This window comes from Vidua chalybeata, chromosome 25 (genome assembly GCF_026979565.1).
Source record: "Vidua chalybeata isolate OUT-0048 chromosome 25, bVidCha1 merged haplotype, whole genome shotgun sequence".
NCBI lineage: Eukaryota > Metazoa > Chordata > Aves > Passeriformes > Viduidae > Vidua > Vidua chalybeata.
The window spans coordinates 6,164,302-6,190,492 of record NC_071554.1 but is presented as its reverse complement, the minus strand read 5'-3'; the positions used below and the strand labels follow the sequence as shown (position 1 = coordinate 6,190,492).

The 26,191-nt window shown below is 52.0% G+C and overlaps 1 protein-coding gene across 1 annotated transcript; it reads right to left on the bottom strand.

The window, feature by feature from the left end:
• Nucleotides 1–4,746: 4,746 nt before the first annotated feature.
• On the bottom strand, nt 4,747–24,585 carry MATN1 (matrilin 1). The gene is made up of 7 exons (XM_053964272.1): nt 24,427–24,585; nt 19,153–19,499; nt 14,105–14,327; nt 10,488–10,613; nt 9,825–10,238; nt 7,268–7,420; nt 4,747–4,865 (listed from the first exon to the last, which is right to left on the bottom strand). The coding sequence occupies exons 1-7, from the start codon at nt 24,512–24,514 to the stop codon at nt 4,747–4,749; spliced, it is 1,470 nt and encodes a 489-aa protein (XP_053820247.1). The 5' UTR covers nt 24,515–24,585.
• Between the last annotated feature and the right edge of the window lie 1,606 nt (nt 24,586–26,191).

Below are 26,191 nucleotides of genomic sequence, written 5' to 3'. Positions count from 1 at the left end.
AACCCAGGAGGAGCCAGGCTGAACAATTCTTGGAGCACCTAAACTACTTTGGGGAAAAGTTTACCATGCATAACTGATGCAATAGAAATGGTAAATAAAGGGTGTTTCCAAAATAGCAGGGGGGGGGGTCTTTGCTTTAGTGTCTTTGTCTCCTATTGTCCTTTATTGAACTTTTAAACTTTTCAATTTTCTTTTACTTACTTTAGTTTTAACTTAAAAACTTTAAAAACTTTTCAACTTTAAAGTTTTTTAAATTTTCACAGGCAGTGAATGTGTTTTTCACGGGGACATCAGAGCTGTGTTTGGCAGTGCAGCATCCTTTGTTTCCCGGATCAGCTGCACTGAGCCCAGGGATTCTCCTCTGCATCCCGATGCCCTGGGCAATCCATTAATGAAGCTAATTAGGACATCAGAACCCGGTGACTAATTGACTTCCGGCTGGCTTTTGTTGTTTTAAGGGGAAGGGAGAAGGGAGGAAGAAGGGTTGTTAATTAGTTTAGTTCTGCTTTATCTGAACCACAGCCCCGAATATTCCTCACAGAAACGATTCTGGGCCTGACAATGGATCTTGGCCCTGGAGCACTGGGAGGAAAAATTCCTTTTGTTTTTGTGTTTTATGACCAATTCTGAAGTTGGGCTCCTTGAGGGGGATTTTCCTGGGTGAGGGGTGATCCAGAGTTTAGCTGGGATTGGGGTTTTAATGAGTAATAGCCAGAGAAATCTGGAGATCACTCCTTGATTGATGGAGGGGATGGAAGGGCAGAGAAACTCTGGGAAAAATGCAGAGCAAAACATGGATATAATGGTCTTCTCTCTGTAAAAAACCACAGGGAAGAAGATCTGCTGTGTCTGCACTCTTGAAACAAGGAACTCCAGGATTTAGGGAGGATCCAATCCCCCAGGTCCTGCCTGAAGGTGCCGTGAAGGAACAATGCTCGGATCAACCCTTCCCATCCCGAGAACCGGGATTGGAATCCCTGCCCCAGGAATGGCCCTGCCTGGCTCAGCCTCCCCAGAAAGGGCTGGAACTGTTTTCTCTCCCCAAAAAATTAGTTTCATGGAAGTTGTTGGGTTCAAAGTGGGCTGAGTGCTGGAGGCAACGATCCACCAGGAATTTTTCCCATTTCCTGAAAAACCAGGAAAACGGCTTCAGCTGCAGGATGGCAACAGTGAGAACCTCTAACGTGGGCACTTCCATGGTGCCACAGCAGGAGCTAAAATCAAATCCATCTCCCAGATCCTGAGGCCATTACATTTTTACTTTTAAGGCATTTAAAGAATAAATAAATAAGCACGTAAGGAAATTACCCACGGGAGCTCATTTCCATGATGGGCAAAGGGATTATAGCTGGAAAGAAAAGAAAATTAATCAGTGATTAAACTTATCAGATGGGGATGAATTCTGATCAGCTGATTGAAGAGAGGGGAAAATGGAAGAGGAGAAAAACAGAGTGAAGGGTAAGAAAAAAGCTGTGAACCAGAACACACAGAAACAACTTCTACTTTTCTGCAGGGGTTTTTCTGCTCCCATTTTAAATATATTTTAGATGGAAAGTGATTCCACATAAGGAAAAGGATTCCTTGGGTGGTAGCAGGGGTGACTTGCTCCCCTGGGAGAGGGGCTCAGGAGGCACCTGCACATCTGAATTTGTTCTAATTCATAAAGAGAAGTGGCTCAGGGGCTCTCAAAGGTGCACTTGGAATAATCCCACAAATGATTGTAACAGGATCTGCTCCTGCCGAGACACAAATATGAAACATCTGCAATTTATGTGGAAAAAATAGGCAGGAACTCATCCCGAGAAGTTCAGGAGCTGGAGGGGTTACCCTGGATCTGGGATATTCGGGATTTGCCTGTGAGGGTGAGGTTTGGCCATCAAGAGCTGCCTGCAGCCCTTGACTCAGGGCTCGACTCATCCCCGCGTCTCCAGGAGTGAAAGAAATGATTTTTATCGGAAAAGAGGCTCTGTTTGGAGAGAAGGGTCTGCCTTTCTCTCTGGACCCATTTCTTCCCTTTCACAGAGAGAAGAGGATGAGACATGAGACGATTTCCTCCCGCCAAGGAGCCTTTGGAGAAGTGTTGTTGTCAGGCAACCTCCTCAGCACTCACACAAAGGATGACGCTGGCTTCCCAAATTTCCAGCAAACTTTTAATATTCCCCCAAAACCAAAACACATCTGCTCTGGTGACACTTCTGAACAGGCCAAGTCGCCCCGAGAAGCTTTTCTCACGTAGTCTCAAGTATAAATATTTTGATACAAAAAATAAAACCCCATAAAGAAACCCATAAACCCCATAAACCTCCCCCAAGGCATCCAGCGGTGCCGTGGGGATCCATGGCCAGGTACAGCTGCAGGGACAGGCAGCCTGAGGTGCTCCCAGGCCACGTTCCCGGGGAATCCAGGAGCAGCAGAGTCTGCAGGGCCTGTGGTGAGCCTGGGAGCTGCTCCGGGGCGTGGGGCGAGCCTGGGCGGGCGCAGGGATGGAGGCTCCGATTCCAGGGCAGCTCCAGCAGCATTCCCGGGGTGGGGATGGATTTGGAGCTCCAGCTGAGGCTGTGGGGACACAGCAGGGCACATCTGGCTGGTGGCAGAGCCACAGAGGGGTCCCTGGACCTCATCAGGATCACCCAGAACAGGGGACATCTCCTGGCTGGTGGCACCCGGGGCCACAGAGGGTCCCCTGCACGGCACCCAGAGCAGGCTCAGCCCACCATTCCCTTCTGGGAAAGCTGGGAAAGCTGTTCCCGTTCTAGTTCCACAGCTCGGGATGAACCCAGGCAGGAGCAGCCTGGCCCAGCCTGCCTGCAGAGCACGCTCAGGATCAGGATTAAACCTCACCTAATTACTGACAACAGCCAGGAGCTTGGCTTTGGCCTCTACACCCAGCAGCTGAGGGTGATTCTAAGTCACTCCGACTTTAAATTAAATTATCTCATGCATAGAAACAAAAGCTGCAGCAGAGGATTCACAGAACTCATCATCAAGTACTCAGTAACACATTGTATATATATTAAGCTTTAAATAAAAAAAATCTTTCAAGGTTTTTTTTGGTTTTTTTTTTTTTGAATATATGCACTCTATAGGATGCAGCAAACTCGAGCCTGGTCTAACTCTCAGTCACACCCTGCGCTCTGCCCTTTATACAAAGTCTGCTCTACTGTAATAATTCTTCCTTTTAAACAAATGCAGGTAGCCTAGACCTTAATAAAAGCTGCCCAGAGCCCTGGGGCTGAGCTGCCCTCCCTGAAAAATGGAGCAGTTCTGGTTCTGTTACTTTGGGAAGGAGGTGAAAAACTGCTGGGGTGGGGTTTTAGATGATCTTGTTCTCCAGGGCTTCGATTCTTTTGGCCACAGCTTCCAGTGAGGAGGAGTTAAGGAGGAAAAAGTGCAATTTTTTCTGGGAATGTTGGGAGAGAGACTTTTCGTGTGGGCACAGAGTGATGGGCCAAGGTTTTAACTAAAAGAGGAGAGATTTTGATGCGATATTGGGAGGGTGGGGAGGGGCTGGGCTGGAATTGCCAGAGCAGCTGGGGCTGCCCCTGGATCCCTGGCAGTGCCCAAGGCCAGGCTGGACACTGGGGCTGGGAGCACCTGGGGCAGGGGGAGGTGTCCCTGCCAGGGCAGGGGTGGGGTGGGATGAATTTTAAAGGCCCCTTCCACCCAAACCACTCAATAATTCCCTGATCCCAGGCTGGCAGCACAGGTAAGGATGGGAGCAGGAGCAGAGGGGATCTGTGCCCATCCCCTCTGGCGTTCCCAGAGCTGCTGGGGCTGATGGAGCTCACACATCCTCCCACTGCCACGGGCTCACTCCCAGAGGAGGAGGGAAAGGAGGGGCTGACGGAGCCTGTGACCCTGAGGAGAGGAGCAAGAGCTTTTCTTGGAGTTCCTGAGCAATTTTCTGCTCTTCTCACTAGTTGCTGCTGATGGTGTGCCTGGGAGAGGCCACCCACCGGGTGGGAGCTGCGACTTCCCGTGACCTCTGCACCACACAGGTCACGGATCTCACCCAGCTTGGCTCCGGGAGGAGGAACAGAACTGTGCCACAGCACGGCCCAGAAATGTGTGAAGAAATCAGAATATTGCTTTTAAAATTAGATCCTCTCCTGATCCTCAGTGGTGAGACATCTCCCCTGCCCCTGTGAGCCATCCTGAGGCTCCATGAATTCCTTTTTTCAGAAGAAGTTTTAATCCTACTCACAATTTTCTGGTGCATTTTTTTCTCTCATTCTGCCACTTAATGAAAGGCCCAGCACGGCAGAACTCAGTCCCACCAGGTGGGTTCTGATGGGATCCAACTCACCCGGCTGGAGATGCTTCCAGGGAACAGTTCCACCACGATCTATCTCCCAGCACTGAGTTTTGGCCAGCTGGGAGAACCTGGGGCGGGTGGATGTGTCCATCTGGATTATCCACACCACCCACCTACAGTCTGAGGTGTTCTGACGTCCCTCTGTCCCTGCAGTCCATGAAGGAATTCGGGCAGTGGTGGATGTTTGCTCTGATGGAGTTCCCTGCCTCCCATTCCAGCTGCCTCGGGACCTGCAGCCCCACCTCCCCACAATCCCAGAATCCCAGAGCTTGGAAAAGCCCTCCAGGGTCATCGAGTCCAACTTTTGACCCACCCCCTCCTTGTCACCAGCCCGGACTCCCCCAGCTGCCTCATTCCCACCTTCCTGAGCCCCATCCCAGCTCCTTCCCCCAGGAGCAGACCTTCCCCATGGTCCCTCTGGAAATCCCAGCCTAACCCACCCCATCCTGGCCAAACTTCCAAAGGATATGTTTCTGCTGCAAGGAGTTGATGAGGTCTTCTACTTTGGTCTGGAACTTCACGATGGATTTGCACTCACACGGATCTTCCTCTGTGGGTCACAACAGCAAGAGGATGAGTGGCACCAAAAAATTGACTTAATCAAAATCCCTGAGCCCAGTGAAACAGAACAATTCTTATTTTCTATGTCAGAAATGGGAAGGAAATCAAAATAGAATTATTTCTAATTATCTGATTGATGTCTTCGGGCTCAGATGAGCAGAGAATGTCACATTTTTCTGTTATTTCAGCCCTAAGAAATCTTTCCTGGGTTCCCATCTGTCTGGAAACCCACTAAGCTCTGCCCCTGATGCTTCAAGTTTGCCCTAAAATAAGAGTGTGACCAAATAAAACCAACCTCTGTCTCCCCAGCAAGATGCAATAAAAATTGGAGGAAATGCTGCCATCAAGACTTGAGCTTGAGCTTTGCTTCAGTAACTCCAGTCCTTGAGGGGGTGGAACCATGAGTGTTAATCACTTGGCCAATTTATGTCACTAATTTACATCTGTTCTTCGAGGAAAATTAACTTAGACTGGAGCAGGAGGGAAAAGATGACTGGGAAAGAAAGGGAGGGGTTACAAGGCCAGTCTGAGCTGAGCAAAGAAGGAGTAAATAAAAGACAGAATTTTTAAAGGAAATTTAATCACTTGCACCAAAACACAACAGGTTTAAACCAGCCAGGTGTAACCTAAAGCTGGAGGTTAACAGAAGATTTCAAGGCAGCTGTTGAGAAATGCAAGCTGGCACTGGGAATGAAAAAAAAAATTCAAATGTCTCCTTGCCTTCCTTTTATTTTTAATACTCAAATGTAAACATATTTACCCAAATTTATATTTTAAAAAAGATAGTTTTTATGACATTTACTTTTTTTTTTTTTTTTGGAAGGCTGAACCTTAAATGTATTTGAATGATTTTAAAGTACAATTTGTTGGGGGTTTCATAAAGACCCCATCCTCTTGTTCTTGGATTGATCCTAATTTTTTAATGAGACTTGTCAAAAAGTCTCTGCCTTGCAATCCTTGCTCTGCAGACACGGGGATTATCCCTCTCCAACTTCTCCAGGAGGAAAGGAAATCCCATCTTTAGGAACCTGGAGACAAATTCATCCTTTCTGAAGAAAAAGAAGGGCAGAAAGGTGGATGGAAAAGGAAGGAGGAGGGGATTTGGGAGAGGGGGACATGGCTGAGGTGTGGGGGTTGCTTTGCCTCAGGTAACCACCCAAAATGTTGATGTCTCCCGATGCTCCCGTGTGTTCTGCCAGCTCCACACACTGAGAACTGGGAGATTTTTATCGCATTCACCTAAAAGGGCATTTTCACCCCCCTACTCCAGGCGGCAAATGCTGTCACTGAAGCCCTCCATCCCCAGTCCCCCTCCCAGCAGCACAGATCTCCAGCTGCAGCTCCCCCAGGGCCATTTGCACCCCTCCAGTCCAGCCTCAAACACTGACTGAAGCCTCCATCCCGGCTGCGATGGATGAGTAATGAAATGCTTGACTCTCACAATTAAAGGGCAAATATTATGTGTATGTCAGGAGAAGTTTTATGGATTTATAGTTGTGTTTTACCCCCCTTGCGTTGCTCTCAGGGCTGCCCTGGGTTTGGGACATTTGGGAGGGTGGGCTCGTTACCATGGCAACAGCTGCCCCCAATCAGGATGTCAGGCAGTGATCTCCAGCCCTGGGCAGCCAAGGAGGAGTCGATGGACAGAACCTTGGGAGGGGCCAAAGGGTTAAAAGGTGAAACCTCCACTGTGGGGGTGAGCACATGGTGGGGAAATCCTCTGCTCCTGGCACTGTGATATTTTCTCTATTCAGTTTCTGTTGGATTTTTGATAAGGTTTAATAATCCTTTTAAATTCCTGAATAGTGTTTCTCACACCAGCCCTCTCACCAACACAGACCGAGGATCTGCAGCTTCTCCAAGGGCATTTCCATCCCTCCTCTCCAGCCTTGACTGAACCCCTCCATCCCCAATCCCCCTCTCACCAACACAGATCTTCACCTGGCAGTTTCTGGAGGGGCATTTTCACCCCTCTGCTCCACCCTTCAGAATCACAGAATCCCTGGGTTGGAAGAGACCTTCCAGACCATCGAGTCCAGCCCAGCCCCAACCCCTCAGCTAAACCCTGGCCCCCAGTGCCACATCCAGGCTTGTTTTAAACACACCCAGGGATGGGGACTCCACCACCTCCCGGGCAGCCATTCCAGAACTTTATCACTCTTGCCATGAAAAGCTTTTTCCTGCTACCCAACCTGTATTTCCCTTGGGGCAGCTGAGGCTGTGTGCTCTGGTTCTGTCAGCTCCTGGAGAAAGAGCCCAAGCCCAGCTGGCCACAGGCACCTTTCAGGAGCTGCAGAGAGTAGTGAGGTCAGCCCTGAGTCTCCTTTTCTCCAGGCTGAGCACCCCCAGCTCCCTCAGCCGTTCAGATTCTGAACCACAGTCCCCTCTCACCAACACAGATCTTCATCTGCAGCTTCTTCCCGATCTTGCTGATGGTCCTGAAGTCAGCAGTGTAGAAATAATGCTCAGCCACGGGTTCTGAGGCGATCTCCCTCAGCTCGTCCTCCACGGCGTTGCCCACTCCCACAGCAAACATCCGAAATCCTGCCGGGAACGGGATCCTGTCAGCGGCACGGAGCCGGCACGGTGCCACCCTGCCAGGCTGGACATCCTCATCCCCCCCCTGCACCCCCAGGCCCCACACAGCTCCAGATCCTAACTGAGAATTACCCTTCACCCCCGCTGTTCCAGACTCCTTTCAGCCAGGTCAAATAGGGTGAAAATAATTTTACAAGCAGAGATTTTATTAAAATTTACCAGACCATGGGCGCTGTGGCCACAAGAACAAGGTTTTGGAGACGCTCCTTTCAGCCAGGTCAAACAGGGGCCGAAATATTTTTGCAGGCAGAGTTTAAGTAGAATTTCCCAGCCAATGACAACAAGAACAAGGTTTTGGAGATGCAGGAAAGGACGGGTGATGGTAACACCATCTCACTGATCTGGAAGTGATAATGTTGCAAAAGGAAAGAGTGGGAGTTTCCAGAACAGGCTCAGGCACTGTTAATCAGCCCTGTTAACGAGCCCCTGAGTGGCAAAGTCCCCCTGCAGTGGAGACCTGGGGTCAGCAGAACTGAGCTGAGTCTCTGTCTAAAATTGCAGCCTCCCCTGGGAGTTCAGAACCTGCCCAGGGATTGTCCTGCTCTGTCAGGAGATTGATCTGCATTAAACCTGTTTCTCTTGAACTGAAATGCAATTTTCCTATTTTGGGTGGTATTAATTAGCCCCGATTCAAAATATTTGTCTCTACTTTGTCTCTACTGTCCATGCCCAGGCACTGGAAATGTTTCCCTGCTCCCCTTTTTGCCTTTCTTTCTCTGGATATATCAAATATGGGTTGTTTTTCCAAGGCTCAGCTCACTGAACAATTTTGCAGTCTCCTTTTAAGCACTTGTTTATCCCACAGCAATAACTCATGGACAGATAAGAGATTTCCTTGCAGGGACAAGAGAGGAGGGACAGACAAGGCACAAAGTTTTATCACCAGGGAGGAATAAATTCTATGAATACACTTTATAAGAACCTTTTGTTTTATAAGAGCTGAACAGCCCTGTAAGATGTCAGAGTGCTTTGTAAACATTGGTTTTTCACCAGCTCCCTGACCTTTCTGGTTATGTGCTGGCCCCGAGTCCCATCTAGTGGTGGAGAGCGAAGTTAAAAGGAAGGGAAGGATTCAGCAGCTCCCGAATGAATTCCCAGGGGCTGGATCCATTTAGCACAGGGGTGTCAGAGACTGGGGACGTGCTCAGCGGGTCAGCAAAGGGCAGCTCTCGAGGCATTAATATTTCATGGGGCTCAGGCACAGGAATTCATCCGTTTGTGGCCACTGAGCGCTTTTCCTACAGCAGCAGCTGAGAAAAGTTCCTTATTAATGTGCCCGGGGTTCCTCCTTAACCCGTGTCTGTGCTTTGTTGTTTTATTGTTTTTTCTTTGCCTTTTCCAGGCCTTGAGGCTGACGAAGCCAAGCCACACTTGGCCCTACAAATCCTGGGGTTCGTTGTCTTTGCCCCCGTGTGCCTCTGCTGCTGGGCTGGGCTTCCTGACCAACCCCAGACAAATCCCAGACTGGCCTGGGTCAGGAGGGACCTTAAAGCTCCTCTTGCTCCACCATCTTCCACCATCCCAGGTTGCTCCAAGCCCTGTCCAACCCTAAAGGTGCTGGAACCTCCTAATTCCAAATTCCCCCTGCAGCTTCCTTCCACATTTGTGTGGAGCAATTAGATCTGGGTGCATCCCATTCCACAGGGTAAAACCCCACCCTGCCCATCCCAAGGGGATGGAACTCCATCCTGTCCATCCCATTCCAGGGGGAAAAACTCCACCCTGCCCATCCCATTCCAGGGGTAAAACTCCACCCTGTCCATCCCATTCCAGGGGATGGAACTCCACCCTGTCCATCCCATTCCAGGGGGTAAAACTCCACCCTGTCCATCCCATTCCAGGGGATGGAACTCCACCCTGTCCATCCCATTCCAGGGGGTAAAACTCCACTCTGTCCATCCCATTCCAGGGGTAAAACTTCACCCTGTCCATCCCATTCCAGGAGATGGAACTCCACCCTGTCCATCCCACTCCAGTGGTAAAACTCCATCCTGTCCATCCCATTCTAGGGGTAAAACTCCACCCTGTCCATCCCATTCCAGGGGTAAAACTCCATCCTGTCCATCCCATTCCAGGAGATGGAACTCCATCCTGTCCATCCCATTCCCAAGGCATGGAACTCTATCCTGGCCAGCAGAAACTCCTCCAAAGACACAGAAGGGAACTAAAACCAGTTCTTGGCAAACCAAGGTGCACCTGACGCCCAGACTGAGGAGTTCCAAGCTCTCTCTGAGCGAGGACAGTCAGGGAATATCTCCCCAGACCTGTTTATATCCTAGGAGACAGATCCAGGGAAAAGTCCTGCTTGGGCCAAGGGAGAAAGAAGGCCCTGGGAATTCAGGAGCCCTACCTGAGTCCTTGGCTTTCTTGGCAGCATCCGAGATATAATCCTGTGAGCGTCCATCAGTGAAGACAATCCCCACCTTGGGGACCCCGGGCCGGGCTCCGTTGATGACGGAGAAGGAGCTGTCAACGAGGTACTTCAGAGCCTGGCCTGTCATGGTCCCCTTCTCCATGTAGGACATTTTCTTCACTGCTGCTTTGATGTCCTTCTTGCTCTTGAACTGCCCCAGGGGGAACTCCTGCCGGACGGAGCTGGAGTACTGTACCAGCCCCACCTGGGCCTGTTTGTCCGACACCTCCAGCGAATCCACGATTTGGTTGATGAATTTCTTCACCAGCTCGAAGTTCTCAGGCCTCACACTCTTGGAGCCGTCGATGAGGAACACAAGATCCAGAGCAGACCCCAAGCCACCATTGCAAGCTGAGGAAAAACACGAGAAGAGGGCAGAAGAAAACAGCAGCAAAGGCCTCAATAAATGATGTAGGAAAATAGAACCCTAGTGCCATTTATTGCTGAGGAAATGGGGTTAATCAATGAAAACCCAACAGGACATCACAGCAACGTTTTGAATGTGATTCTGCCTGGTAAGAGCAGGGTTTCCCTTTGTGCCTTCATGAGCAGAACATCCCAGTGCTGTCACCACCGGCCCCTCAGGGACCCCTCACGTACCGGTGCAGGTCTTGCCGTCGCTGTTGAGGCTGAAGCCGTCCCTGCAGGCACACCTGTAGGCCCCCGGGGTGCTGACACACACCTGCTCGCAGTCGTGGTCCCCCGTGGCACACAGGTCAGACACCACTGCAAGGAGAGGAGGGGGTGGCTTCAAGCAGGGGCCAGCCCGAGGCCTCCCTGCCCACAGCCAGCTCTGCACAGCCCCACGCCGACCCCATAATTAAATCTGCTTTGCAGTGGGACACAGCTCATTGATCCTGGACAGTGGCTGAGGAAATGTCTCAGGTTGGAAATGGGGCTGTGTGTTCTGTCCCATCTGTCAGAGCTGGGGCAGCTCTCTGCTGTTCTCTGGGCAGTTTTCTTTCTCTCTCCCACAGCCAATCCTCCCTCCAGGAGATCTCTTCTGTCCATGGCCACTGAGTGTCCCTGCATGGCTGAGAAAATTCCAGCATCCCATGGGCAGAGGCTGCGCCCAGGGGGAGCAGCCAAGCATTCCTACCTGGATCCAATCTGAGCCCTGCAACACCACAGCAGCCTTATCCACTGCATTCCCAAAGGACAAGAGCTCCATAACCACCCCTGGAGCTCCAGAGGAAAACTCCAGCCTTGTGCAGGATCCTGCTCCAGCAGAAGCACAGCTGGCACTGCAGGAGGGCTGAGCCCCCATGGAATGGGACTGCTGCCAGCACCCTGCCCCACAGCCTGCCAGGGCCTGCTCTGACTCTGCACTGCTTTCTTTGTGCTCTTGCATTTGTAGTTTTCATTTCCCTAGCAAAGAACTGTTATTCCTGCTCCCATATCTTTGCCTGAGAGCCCCTCAATTTCAGAATTACAATAATTCAGAGTGGGGGGGTTTGCATTTTCCATTTCAGGGGAGGCTCCTGCCTTCCTCAGCAGACACCTGTCTGTTCAAACCAAGACAGGCATAAAGACAAGGAAGAAATTCCCACAAGTCTCCCTGCTCCAAGGCACAGCCAGGACTGGAAATCCTCCCCATCCTGAGGGCAAACCCCGCTGGGTGTGGGGCAAATCACAGCACACCTCACTCTGCAAAGCTCCTGGGTGAGGTTTGGGTCCCAGCTGGGCTGGTCAGTACCCCACTTTTGCAGCTCTGCAGTACCGTTCTGAGCAGGGAGCTCAGCTGCCCTTCCTGGATGGCATTCACGTGTGAACACACCTGGAATTCACCTCAGAGCTCTCCCTGCATGTGCAGCTCTCAAATCCCTGCTCTCCCAACATTCCTGCTGCCCCTCCTGCCCTGGCTGTGGCTCCTGGAATGCTGAGCAAACAGCAGCTGAGTGGCAGCAGCAGGAGCCAGCGGCGCTGGGGGGTGACAGGTGGAGCAGAGTCTTTCCGAGTTAAGGTTTGTTATTTTGAGCCATTTGTGTTCTGCTCCACTCCTATTTTGTTCGTTATTTTGGCCTTTCCACTTCCCGTGGCTGTGCCAGCACTGGTAGATTGTTCCAGCCCGGATCGCTGGGAATGTTCCTGCCCCTGGAGCTGCCTGTAGTTCAGTGCTCTGGTTAATCTCACCACTGCCTGGAGCACCAAGGGTTTCCTGTTTCCCCATGAGTTTGCTGAGCGCTGTGGGAAGCACTTTTCCCTGCTGCCAATCCCACAAATCCTGTGCTGTGCCCAAGCAGGGGGTTTGGGTTCATCTCTGGGGTGGTTTAGGGCGGCTGCACATGAAGAACACGAAAACAGGGACTTGGGCATTCCCCCAGGGCTGTCCTCTGCTCCCTGCAGCAATCCTGAGTGCTTCCCTCGTCTCCCGGGGCTTTTCCATGGGAAGAGCTTTGCCATGTGCACAGGGAGGCACAGAAAGGATTTTTCCCCACAACTTCAAACCACACGGTGAGACCTCGGCACCGCTGCTGCCTCCTGATCCCAGGGCAGCCAATTCAAACTCCACAAATATTCATGGCCTGGATTCCGCTCCTCAAATTCTGTGTCCCTCCCTCCTTTTGGCTGAAGCGTTTGTTCCCTCTCCCACGAGCTGCTGCTGCAGTGACACCTGGTAATACCTGACTCATTCTGTGTTATCACCCGAGGATAATCCATGGCTCACTCGGGATCTGAAATTTCCCTCCTCTCCACAGAGGAGCCAATCTTCCATGACAAAAAGCTGCTCCCCTTCATCACTTTCAGCCAGGGAGCTGGACCAGGACCAGGGGATTTTACACCTCTCACAGCCTGGGAGTTCTCCAAGCCCAGCCGTGTGTGTTTGGAGTTCCAGGTGGATCACACCTTTCAGGAAGTGTTGCCACACATTTTTGCTTCCAGGGAATGGCAGGGAGAAGCCCCTGGGCCTCTTCTGCTGACAGAAAAAGGGGATTTATGGCCCATTCCTGCTGCCTTGGGGCACATTTGGAAGCAATAAAACATACCCAGTCCTTCAGCAGCTCCTGGAGGAGCAAAGCTGCGTTTGTAGGATTCTGTTTTGTAGGATGGGGTTTGGAGGATTAGGTTTGGAGGATGGTGGTTTTCTAGGATGCTGTTTGTAGAATGGTGTTTGTGGGGTGCCGTTTGGAGGATGCTGTTTTTATAGGATGGTGTTTATAGGAGGGTGTTTATAGGATGGTGTTTTTAGGATGGTGTTTTTAGGATGCTCGGGCTCCTTTGACATGCTGTGCAGACAGGAATTAGATGCTGCTCCAGCCAGGAGAGATTCCTGCCCCAAAAGCAGCATCAGGCAAAGGCAGCTCAGCCTCTGACAGGAACTGGGACCATCCCAGTTGAACTGGGAATTCTGGAGGCAACGCTGGTGGGGGGAATTACAAAACAAATTCTCTCAACTGCCCCAAAAGGGCTGTGATTTCAGCTGTGCTAAAATCCTCTTTTCCAGGTTGTTTTCCAGTGCCTCCAGGAGTGTATGGATCGTGATTACAAACTCTCCAGTGCCGGTGAAATCTGGAGATTTCTTTAACCAAAACCTGAAATTCCCCAGACAAACCCCTGCAGTTCTGGAAAGGCAACTTCAAAGAGCCCCTGATTCCCACAGGGGTGAAGGGTGGTCACAGGAACAACTTCCATGGGAAGGGCTGGAGGAGGATTTTGGAAAAGGGTCTGGAGGGACAGGACACAGGGAATGGGTAAGGCTGGGAGAGCTGGGGGTGCTCCCCTGGAGAGGAGAATGCTCCAGGGAGAGCTCAGAGCCCCTGCAGGGCCTGAAGGGGCTCCAGGAGAGCTGCAGAGGGACTGGGGACAAGGCCTGCAGGGACAGGAGCCAGGGAATGGCTCCCAGTGCCAGAGGGCAGGGCTGGATGGGATCTTGGGAATTGGGAATTGTTCCCTGGCAGGGTGGGGAGGGGCTGGGCTGGAATTGCCAGAGCAGCTGGGGCTGCCCCTGGATCCCTGGCAGTGCCCAAGGCCAGGCTGGACACTGGGGCTGGGAGCACCTGGGACAGTGGGAGGTGTCCCTGCCAGGGCAGGGATGGGATGGGATGGGATGGGATGGGATGGGATGGGATGGGATGGGATGGGATGAGCTTTCCAATCCCTTCCCACCCAAAGCATTCCAGGATTCTCTGCAAAGCTTGAAGATCCTTCCCACCCAAACCATTCCCAATTCCTGGCTGGCAGACGCGCAGCTCCGGGCTGGGCGCGCCAGGACTCACCACAGAAAGCCTCCTGGAACTTTTGGGTCAGCTTCTCGATGACGCTGTAGCTCTCCACGTAGTCCACGTGCTCGTCCAGGGGCTCGCTGGCCATCTGCCTCAGCGTGCCCATGTCCACCCTGCCCACGCCGATGGCGAAGATCTCAATGCCCGCGGCCCTGGCCCGGGCGGACGCGTCCTGCACCCCGTCCTGGGGCCGGCCGTCGGTCACCACGATGGCCACCTGCAGTGGGGAGGGACGGCTGGGAGGGCACTGCTATCCTCGCTCATATTCCCCCAGTGCTGGTGGAACCGGCGGGGTAGGAGGGAAGGGTTTGCGTTTCTAAAATTAAGGGAAAAGGGAATCCCACCAGATTTTCCCATTCTTTGGAGATCACACAAACCGTGGGTTGTTTTTTTTTTCTTTTTTTTTTGAGGTGGAATTTGTTTCTTTCCAAGCTGGAAAAGTTAAACTGCCAGGGATTGAATGGTTTCACCAAGGGACAAGTGCCAGGGATTGAATGGTTTCACCAAGGGACAAGTGCCAGGGATTGATGGTTTCACCAACTGCTGCATCCCCCTCTAAGGAAACTAAATTAAATTTTATGTTTTAATTTAAACGAACTTGAGCTCGAGCCAAGCTAAAGATCTCCAGGGACACTCAGGACAAGCCCAGCTGAGTGTGGTGCTTCACAGCTTATCAGAAAATGCCATGGAAATGTGAGATGAAGGCTTCATCCCATTTATAGATGGAGGAGCTGAAGGATGGAACTGAAACCATCTCCATGGGGAGAGAGGAGAAGAGGCCCAAGGTCACGCTGCGTGTCAGGGCCTGCCAGGATTTGTGATTCTCTGTTCCAAAATAAACAGCAGGGATTAAACCCCACCCCTGCTAACCCCAGCATTAAAGTGGCAGCTGGTTTAAGTGGGGACTGGATTTCAGCTTGGATTAAACGGTGCCCTGAACCAGTTAAAAGCCTCCCAGAGTCCTGCTCCTCGTTTGTCCCTTTTCCTCTTTATTTTTCTTCTGAAAGAGACTATGTCACAAGACCTGAATTCTTGCTCTTTGCCAATTCTTCTGCCCCTGCCACTTTTCCTTACAGCTGGTTTATTGTGACACCACTGCCGACTCCAAAGGAATGGCTTGGGCTGGAATACAGAATGGGGAAAGAGCTTCCCCTCTGGAAAAAACAGGAGAAACGGGAAGAATGTGGCGCTCTACAATCTCATTTCAGCTGTTTATTTGCACTTCTTAAAGGATGCACAATTAAAAATTCCCAGGAGCATCATAATTCTGCAACTGGTGCTCCCAAGGGGGAAAAATAAACAAATTCAAGCCTTGTTCTTCTAGCGTGGCAAAAGCAAGGCAAGGCTGCACCTGTGGCAGGTGTGGGGGAATGGGTGTGCCCGAGGAGCCCCGGGGTTCTCCTGGGGCGGGAGGGGATCCATCCGTGCAGTGGAGCCTTTTGCCAGGAGAGAGAGCCCTCGGCTCAGCCTCAGCTCCAGCCGGGCTGCTCCGCCTGAGCAGCGCCAGCAGCGCCGCCCGGGGCTGCCGAGGAGAGGAGGAGAGCCCTCAAAGCCCGGCTGGCAGGAACCAGGGGAGGTATCAAATCAGGGATCAGAGGCAGTATCAAATCAGGGACTAGAGGAGTTATCAAATCAGGGATCAGAGGAGTTATCAAATCAGGGATCAGAGGCGTTATCAAATCAGGGAATGAGAGGCGTTATCAAATCAGGGAATGAGAGGAGTTATCAAATCAGGGATCAGAGGAGTTATCAAATCAGGGACCAGAGGAGTTATCAAATCAGGGATCAGAGGCGTTATCAAATCAGGGATCAGAAGCGGTATTAAATCAGGGAATGAGAGGAGTTATCAAATCAGGAATCAGAGGCGGTATCAAATCAGGGAATGAGAGGAGTTATCAAATCAGGGACCAGAGGCATTGTCAAATCAGGGAATGAGAGGAGTTATCAAATCAGGGAATGAGAGGTGTTATCAAATCAGGGAATGAGAGGAGTTATCAAATCAGGGACCAGAGGAGTTATCAAATCAGGGAATGAGAGGAGTTATCAAATCAGGGATCAGAGGAGTTATCAAATCAGGGATCAGAGGAGTTATCAAATCAGGGATCAGAGGCGTTATCAAATCAGGGAATGAGAGGAGTTATCAAATCAGGGACCAGAGGCGTTGTCAAATCAGGGAATGAGAGGAGTTATCAAATCAGGGAATGAGAGGAGTTATCAAATCAGGGAATGAGAGGTGTTATCAAATCAGGGAATGAGAGGAGTTATCAAATCAGGGATCAGAGGCGTTATCAAATCAGGGACCATACCCTGCCAGCAGGTCCTGCCAGCAGCCGTGTGTCCTCCTGCAATTCTCTTCCTAAATCGAGAAATTCTCCAGGTTTTATCAGCTCCTGTCCATCTTCAGCTAAGCCTGAGTCCAGCTAAACCCAAGCCCTGATAAGCCCGAGCCCAGATAAACCCCAGATGCGGTGGGGCTGCTGCCTCCACACCTGGATGTGATGGAAAGATCTCATAATGCCTCTGTGTGGAAATCTGACATAAAGGACCCAAAATTCACATTGCTTCCTGCTCTGCTCTTGGAGAAAACAAAACTTCGGGATACAGAGTCAGGATTGGGAATTAACCAGAGAACCCATGGGGAAAATGAACGTAACAGTGAGAGGAAGCCAGGAGACCTCTCTGTGACAGCCTGACAGAAAGAGTGTAAAAATATCTCTTAATATCACATCTGGTTAACCCAATAATCAGGAAATCCTGTTTTGTTCCTAGGATTCCTACCATAGGTATTTTCCCTGCATCCAGCCTGAGCCAATGTGAAAAAATATCCTTTATTATTATTATTATTATTATTATTATTATTATTATTATTTTCACACCTACCTCCAAATTATTTGCAGTCGGAGGATCTCTGTAATTCCCTGACAGTGAAAAAAGCTGAGTCCTGGTGTGGGCCTGGTTTGGGAAAGGCTTGGAGGGAAGGAGCAGCCTCTGGATCCTGGGGAGGCTGGCACTGCTCAGCCTTGTGAGGGGAATTATGAAAAGGTGAAGCTTCTGCTGCATCCAACAGCTGAATTTTGCCCTGATCCTCAGTTTTACCCTGGGAAAACTCAGAAATTTTGCTTTTCAAGGTCAAACCTTTTGCTCAATTAACCAGCAGCTTTCCCTGTGAATTCCTGACATTCTGGATCCCTCATCCTTCTGTCAGACAGAAATCCCACGTGGTCTGATATAGTTTATTCCTGCTTATCTCAGACACCCGAGCATTCCTGAGCATTCCTTGGCATTCCCAGGTATTCCCAGCCCGGGCTGGCGTTTCCCGGCGATCCTGCGGCTAATGAGGGAGTGATGGCTCATTATGCCCTGGGAATGTGATGTTCCTGCAGAGCTCCAAGGAGAATGGCAGAAAGCTGCATAAAGCCCTGGATTTGCTCAGCAATTTGCCAATTTATTTGTTCTTCCCTAAAAAAAATAAGGTGAAAATAATTGGGCTCCCTGCGGGTTTTGAGGAAGGTGGGAGCAGGTTTTTCTCGGAGCTCCTCCAGAAACAAATTGTGCTTTTCCCTGCCCGGGGGTGGCATTTGCTGCACAAAGCAGGAGCAAAGCACCGTGTGATGTTTTGGGATGCTGACGACCAGATTTGCACGAGGATTTGTTGGATTTCTGCTGTGGGAAGGAGCAAAGACCGTGTCCGGTGTTTCTGGAAGCTTCACCTCCCTAAATCCCTGTATGACCTGTTCCTCCTCCCAGGCTGGGGATGGGGTCACCCTGAGCAGAAGGGAGAAGCTGGCTGGACTTCAAGGCAGAGCAAAAAGAGAAAAAATAACCAAGGAACCAAGAACACAACGGGCCTTGGAGTTTTCCACCTTGCAGACATTGAAAAGACACCCGGGCATGGTCCTGGGCAGCCCCTCTGGAGCTCAGGGTCAGCTCCAGAGACCCCTCCCAACCTCCTCCTGTGATTCTGCCTCTTGGATCAGCTCCGGAGTGGAAGGCAAGAGGGAAAGCAAGGAGTGATTTCCTTTCCCCCTCCTTTTTTTTAATGCCTCAGATAAATCATTCCAAAGCTCACTGCTCCCAGCTCTTCCAGCTGTCCAGGAAAGGAGGTGCCAGGGAGACACTGGAAATCCAGGATAGTTTGTTCCACACATCCAGAGGTGACAGGGAACAGCAAGGCTCGGGGGAGCTGCCTGGCAGCAGGAAAAGAGTGCACGAGGAGAGGGATGGTGAACGGCGTGGAAGAGATTCCGGGGATGAGGATCAGCACTTTCATGGACAGCTCAGTGGAAATGTCTCTCCAATCTGCAGGAGTGGCCAATGCTGTGTGTAATTGTCAGACTGCATTTAGAACAAAAACTGAGACTAAGACTGAATACGTTATAATGAGTTTTGTATTTTCTTTCACTAAGCCCCCAAGATGAGCTTCTTTCTCAAGAAGAATTGAGAGGTTTGGACCTCCCAGAGATTTTTCAAGAACTGAGAGATTTGAAGCTCCCATAAGTTTTCTAGAATTGAGAGGCTGGAACTTCCCAGAGGATTTCAAGAAGAGTTGAGAGGTTTGAACCTCTCAGAGGATTCCAAGCAGAATCGAGAAGTTTGAACCTCTTGGAGGTTTCCAAGAATTGAGAGGTTTGAACCTCCCAGAGGTTTCCAAAAGGAGTTGAGAGGTTTGAACTTCCCAGAGGCTTCCAGGAATTGAGAGGTTTGAACCTCCCAGAAGTTTCCAAGAAGAGTGGAGATATTTGAACCTCCCAGAAGTCTTCAAGAATTGAGAGGTTTGAACCTCTCAGAGGTTTCCAAGAACTGAGGGATTTGCACCTCCCAGAGGTTTCCAAGAAGAACTGAGAGGCGTGAACTTCCCGGAGGTTTTCAAACCTCCGGTTTGCACCTCCCAGAGGTTTTCCACCTGCAACGATCAACCCCCACGTGTCTACACACAACCAAAGCCCAGGGAAAAAAAAAAAAAAAAATCATCTTTCTGCTTATCCCAACCACTCCACGATGAGTCCCAAGCAAGGAGCTGGAGGAGCCAGACCCTTTTTTACCTTTCTGAAGTTGGGCGCGCTGCCCCTGCCGCCCTCGGCGGCGCCGAAGGCGCGGCTGATGGCAAACTGGATGGCCAGGCCCGTCATGGTGCCCGTGGAGAGCGGCTGGATCCTGCGCACGGCCTGCAGCAGGGCCGCCTTGCTCTGGGGGCCCTGCAGGGGCAGCTCGCTGCGCACGGCGCTGGCGTAGTTGATGACGCCCACGCGGGTGGCGTTGGGGCCCACGTCCAGCGCCTCGATCACGCGCGACACGAACACCTTGATCTTCTCAAACTCGTGCGGCCGCACGCTGCGCGAGCTGTCGATGATGAACACCAGGTCCGTGGGCTTGGTCCTGCACAGGGTGCCTGGGGACGGCAGGGACAGAGGGGAAATCAAAGGGAGAGAAGGAAAAGTGTCAAAGGAAAAGTGTCCCGGGAGGGAGAGGTCGGTGCTGGTAAAGCAGCGCCGGGCGGAGAGGAGCTGCAGGTTTCAGTCCTTTCTCTGTTTCACAGCTTTAGCCGAATATTTAAAATGTTCCTTGTGCTTTTCTAGGGAAGCACCTTTAGGAAAGCAGAGTTCCTGGGGAGCGACACGGACTTGTGGTGAGCAGGGTGTCCCTTGTCACCCCGGGCTGCCTCTGAGGGCTGCAGGAAACCTCATCCACCTAGGGCAGCACGGAGAGAAGGAGGGAGGGATAAATGTGTGGAATGACAGCATGGAGAGAGGGAAGGAAGGAAGGAAGGAAGGAAGGAAGGAAGGAAGGAAGGAAGGAAGGAAGGAAGGAAGGAAGGAAGGAAGGAAGGAAGGAAGGAAGGAAGGAAGGAAGGAAGGAAGGAAGGAAGGAAGGAAGGAAGGAAGGAAGGAAGGAAGGAAGGAAGGAAGGAAGGAAGGAAGGAAGGAAGGAAGGAAGGAAGGAAGGAAGGAAGGAAGGAAGGAAGGAAGGAAGGAAGGAAGGAAGGAAGGAAGGAAGGAAGGAAGGAAGGAAGGAAGGAAGGAAGGAAGGAAGGAAGGAAGGAAGGAAGGAAGGAAGGAAGGAAGGAAGGAAGGAAGGAAGGAAGGAAGGAAGGAAGGAAGGAAGGAAGGAAGGAAGGAAGGAAGGAAGGAAGGAAGGAAGGAAGGAAGGAAGGAAGGAAGGAAGGAAGGAAGGAAGGAAGGAAGGAAGGAAGGAAGGAAGGAAGGAAGGAAGGAAGGAAGGAAGGAAGGAAGGAAGGAAGGAAGGAAGGAAGGAAGGAAGGAAGGAAGGAAGGAAGGAAGGAAGGAAGGAAGGAAGGAAGGAAGGAAGGAAGGAAGGAAGGAAGGAAGGAAGGAAGGAAGGAAGGAAGGAAGGAAGGAAGGAAGGAAGGAAGGAAGGAAGGAAGGAAGGAAGGAAGGAAGGAAGGAAGGAAGGAAGGAAGGAAGGAAGGAAGGAAGGAAGGAAGGAAGGAAGGAAGGAAGGAAGGAAGGAGGGATAAAGCTGTGGACTGAAACCTGAGCTGCGTTTCTGCATCCAAGAAAAGGCTGGAAAGGGATTATCTGCACCTCATACCTGGATAACCAATCCCCACGGATATCTGTTAATGGGAATGGGCCCAGAACAACACTCAGCAATCAGCTGGGATTGGGAACAACATTCCCAGGTTAAGGGTTAACATCCCCAGCACAACAGGAGCCAGACCCCTGTTCCCCCGTGATGGCGCCAAGAATAAACCCCAGAAACAGCACAGAGCTGGTTCACATCTGTCAGGGGGAAACAACAGAGAAATCTGGAACCCATAACTGATAATTAATAAGAGGTAATTAATCTCCACAGCCCCATGAACACCCACAGTGAAAAGGGGAGGCTATAAACAGGAGGCATCAGCAATGCAGCAAACTGAATGATTGTTGTTGTTATTATTATTATTATTATTATTATTATTATTATTATTATTATTAAAATTTCTCACTTTCATGCCATTTTCCATCTTAATTTTCAGCTGTGACAAGGCATAAAAAAGAGGCCTGGTGTTTTTCATGATTTCCTAAATGGATGGCCCCATTTCCCCCAGCAGATCTATGGCATCCTGTCCTTTTAAATTTTTTTCTCCTCATTTAGCCTGTCTCTGTCAAGTGCTCTGTTACTATTTGATTTCTGCAGGGCCCAGGGAGTTCCTGTCATAAAGGAGATTTCTGTGGACAGATTTTTAAATGTGAGCTTTTGGGCCCAACAAATCTGCACCAAATGATGGCATAAATATTACAGCTGGTCCTCAGTGTGAGATCTAACGGGGCCTTCAGACTTTGAGGCAGATAAAAATAAATACTCAGTGATGGATCCGTAAAGGAAATAATCAGGTTTGTTTCCTGAGAGGCATCGGGGCTGAATCTGCTCCAGAAAGATCTGGGAGGGCAGGAGCAAAGCAGGCAGTGGTCACTTTGTCAGGAGCTCTAATTCCCACTAAAATCCAATTTAACATTTTCCCATATGGATGAATTTCATTTTCCCCCCCATAATTCACTGCAGAGGAGGAAAACTCCCAGGGAGATCCATCTGCAGCACTGGAAATCCCTCTTCCAGGGGTTGCTGGTGCCCAGTTTACAGGTGAGAAATGAAGGTCAAGGGAAAGGCTCAATTAATTCCTCCAGAAATAAAACACAAATCCCCCTTTGTGCTGATGAATCATCCCTGGGTTTAGTGACAAACTAAGCAGGAAAAGTTATTTTATTTCCCTAAGAACAGCTGGAGCCAATAGAAAATTTTAAGTCTATCTATTTTATTTATTCCTGCTCTGTGATTTGACCCTAAATAACATTTTTAAGCTCTTTTTATGAGAGTGGAGTTTATTTCAGAGAAGGAAAGAGTATAGAAGGGGTATCAGGTGGGAGATTTTTGGGATTTCAGCCACAGTCAGGGTCTGCAGGACAGGCCCATTCTCTCCAGGAGGTGACAGTCACTTGCTCTGATTGACACCTTGACTCAGCATAGTTTAGTTAAGACTGGGATTAAACCAGAAATAAAACCTTCCTCTATATTTACAAACATCCACACTAGGAATTATTCAGGAATAGCTGAATTAATGCTGACTTCAGCAGAAAATTCCTCTCAGGGCATCTTTGCCATGTCCATTAAACCCTGGGAGAACAGCGCAGTAGCCCAGGACTAAAAAGGGTTTATTTTAGAGAGCTGACTGCTCACAGCAAGGCTGAGCTCAGTCACTGCTCTGTCTCCCGGCTTTGCACAGCAAAGAGAACCCTCCTTTCCCAAATTCCTGAGGAGAAAGGGCTCTGTTTATCTGAAATCCCCCCTCCCTCAGCCCCAGGTACCTCTGCAGTCACTGTCACACCTGCACAGCTCGGGCTGCCCATGGCTGTGGGTGAGACATCATCACCACGCTGTCCAAACATTTTCAATTCCCGCTAGTCTGGCCTTGCAGCCGAGTTTGCCTCTCCTGCAGTGATTTCTGGAGAAATCCAGAAATCCTTGGGCTGCCTGGAGCCCGGGGAAGAGCAGAGATGCTCCTGAGGACCAGACCCTCCCTGCCCTGTGTGTCCATCCCTTCCCTGTGTATCCATCCCTTCCCTGGGTGTCCATCCCTTTCCTGTGTATCCATCCCTTCCCTGTGTATCCATCCCTTTCCTGGGTGTCCATCCCTGGCCCGGGTGTCCATCCCTGGCCCGGGTGTCCATCCTGCCCTGTGTGTCCATCCCTGCCCTGTGTGTCCATCCTTCCCTGTGTGTCCATCCCTGGCCCGGGTGTCCCTCTCTTCCCTGGGTGTCCATCCCTTCCCTGTGTGTCCATCCCTGCCCTGTGTGTCCATCCTTCCCTGTGTGTCCATCCCTGGCCCGGGTGTCCCTCTCTTCCCTGGGTGTCCATCCCTTCCCTGTGTGTCCATCCCTGCCCTGTGTGTCCATCCTTCCCTGTGTGTCCATCCCTGGCCCGGGTGTCCCTCTCTTCCCTGGGTGTCCATCCCTTCCCTGTGTGTCTATCCCTGCCCTGTGTGTCCATCCTTCCCTGTGTGTCCATCCCTGGCCCGGGTGTCCCTCTCTTCCCTGGGTGTCCATCCCTTCCCTGTGTGTCTATCCCTTCCCTGTGTGTCCATCCTTTCCTGTGTGTCCATCCTTTCCTCTGTGTCCATCCTTCCCTGGGTGTCCATCTCTTCCCTGGGTGTCCATCCCTATTCTGGGTGTCCATCCCTTCCCTGTGTGTCCATCCCTTCCCTGGGTGTCCATCCCTGCCCTGTGGGTCCATCCCTTCCCTGTGTGTCCATCCCTTTCCTCTGTGTCCATCCCTGCCCTGTGTGTCCATCCCTGCCCTGTGTGTCCATCTCTTCCCTGTGTGTCCATCTCTTCCCTGGGTGTCCCTCTCTTCCTTGGGTGTCCATCCCTTCCCTGCGTGTCCATCCTTTCCTGGGTGTCCATCCCTTCCCTGTGTGTCCATCCCTTTCCTCTGTGTCCATCCCTTCCCTGGGTGTCCATCCCTTTCCTCTGTGTCCATCTCTTCCCTGGGTGTCCCTCTCTTCCCTGTGTGTCCATCCCTTCCCTGTGTGTCCATCCCTTCCCTGTGTGTCCATCCCTTCCCTGTGTGTCCATCCCTTCCCTGGGTGTCCATCCCTTCCCTGCGTGTCCATCCTTTCCTGGGTGTCCATCCCTTCCCTGTGTGTCCATCCCTTCCCTGTGTGTCCATCCCCTTCCTCTGTGTCCATCCCTTCCCTGGGTGTCCATCCCTTTCCTCTGTGTCCATCTCTTCCCTGGGTGTCCCTCTCTTCCCTGTGTGTCCATCCCTTCCCTGTGTGTCCATCCCTTCCCTGCGTGTCCATCCTTTCCTGGGTGTCCAGCCCTTGCTGCACTCGTTCCAGGCTGGGGTTTGGAGCCATGCAAGCTGCAGAGCAGGCAGCTCACCTGCTCCTGGCTGCCCTACTGCCCACCCGGGAGCCAGGCAGAGCAGGATTTCGCTCAGGAACTGACGAAGGAAATCCAAGGAAAGTCCCGTTCCCAGCAACCCGACCCAGACCTCCTGCTCGGGAGGTGACCCCGGGTGCCCGGCCAGGTCCTGCTCCAGCCCCTCTGGAGCTGGAGAGGGGAGGGAAGGCAGAGCCCTTGTCCCACCCGGGCCTCCTCCAGCCCCAAGGGGTGACCCGGGGCCACCCGCGCTGTCCCCACAGGAGCCATCCCAGCCCTAGGTCCCGCTGCCTTGGGGACACACTGGACACAGCTCCTGCACTTCCCCGGCTGCTGCTGGGCATTCCCTGCCCTTCCCCGTCCCCAGCGCCAGGCCGGAGGCACAGAGGGACCCCCAGCCCTCCCAGCCCTCCCCAGCCCCCGGTCCCCACTCACCGCGGGGCTGCGGAGGGGCCCCGCAGGTGCCCGGGCTGTGCAGGAGCAGCAGCAGCGAGAGCAGCAGGGCGCAGCAAATCCTGGCCATGGCTGAGCCGGGCTGGGAGTGCGGGGCAGAGCGCTGGCCCCGAGTATTAACCTGCCCTTCTGCGGAGGCTCCGAGCCAGCCCCTGACACGGCGGGGCCGGGGGGGGCAGCGAGGGGAGAGGGGCAGGAAGAAGGAGCAGGAGGAGATGCTGCTCCAGGGTGGGGAGGGGGCGATGCCCAGCCCTGCCCCCAGCCCCCCACAATGGCCCCATTGCTGCTGAGGGCACGGGGAGCTCTGGAGGAGCGGGGGGAAGGTGGGGAATGCGGGGCTGGAACAGTGGCACCACTGAGAGCAGCCCTGGGTGGGGCTGGGCGGCAGCGGCCGCTGCCCGCAGAGCTGCGCAGGGCCGGGGGTGCCAGCGAGGGGACAGCGGCGGCGACACGCGGGTCCCCTCTCAGTGCCCGCTGTGCCAGGGGCAGGACAGCATCCTGTGGCAGCAGGGGCTTCGCTCAGAGCAGCAGCGGAGAGAGCATCAGGAAAGCAGAGGGATGGGGGTGGCAGGCTTGTGTCCCTCCTGCAGAGCCCAGCGAGGGGACAGTGGCAGCCACACGCGGGTCCCCTCTCAGATCCCGCTGTGCCGAGGGCAGGGCTGGAGGTCACTTTGGGATCCCTGCCTTGGGGGAAGGCTCAGAGCAGCAGCGGAGAGAGCATCAGGAAAGCAGAGGGATGGGGGTGGCAGGCTTGTGTCCCTCCTGCAGAGCCCAGCGAGGGGACAGCGGCGGCGACACGCGGGTCCCCTCTCAGTGCCCGCTGTGCCAGGGGCAGGACAGCATCCTGTGGCAGCGGGGGCTTCGCTCAGAGCAGCGGCAGCGGACAGAGGCTCGGGAAAGCAGAGGAGGGTTTGGGAGCACGGGTGACGATCCGGGATGCAGAAGAATTTTCCTGCAGGAACGGGCGCTCCTCTGTGCGGCTGAGCCCCTGTGAGCAGAGCGGGCTCCAGAGCCCACAGCAGACAAACGGGAGAGGCTGGGGACGGACAGACAGACAGACAGCTGAGGGGTTTGAGCTGGCAGTGCAGCGTTCAGCTCCGCACACACGAGGGAGATGCAGCTCCTGCCAGAACCCAGCGGTCTCAATCAGCCACCAAGGCTGAGGGTGCTGCAAATGAGGCGAAATCCGATGTTTCCTTTTTGGAGGAGCAGCAGGGAGATTTGGTAGCCGGGAAAGAGAGATCTAATGATGGTTTTGTCACAAAGCAGTGCATCTTTTTCTGTTTTTTTTTTTTTTTTTTTTTTTTTTTTAACGACTGTTTTACATTGCCATCACTTGATTAAAGCCCTGCTCCTCGCATGGATTAGGTTCTGCTCACCTTTTCCTGCAGCACGTCCTTGGATCCCTCATCCATTTAATCTGCATTGTGTGAGTGCAGGGCCATGCAAAGTACCTTTAACTCAAAGCACACTTTCTCTTCCCTTATCCAGACTCTCTCTTTCCTCCAAAAGCTCTTTAGCAGCCTGGGAGCTCCTGGGGAAAAAGGCTCTTTGATGAGGGGAAAGAAGGACCTGTCCTCACTGAAGCTCCCGGGCTCCTCTTAACTCTTTAACATTAAAAATGTTAATTAAAATATCAAAATCTGGCAATGTTCTCATGCAAAATCAGCATGGATTTGTCCCACTGTCTCCCACAGCATCAGTCCCAGGCTTTCAGCCAGCTCTGGAGCTGACAGCTCTGGGGATT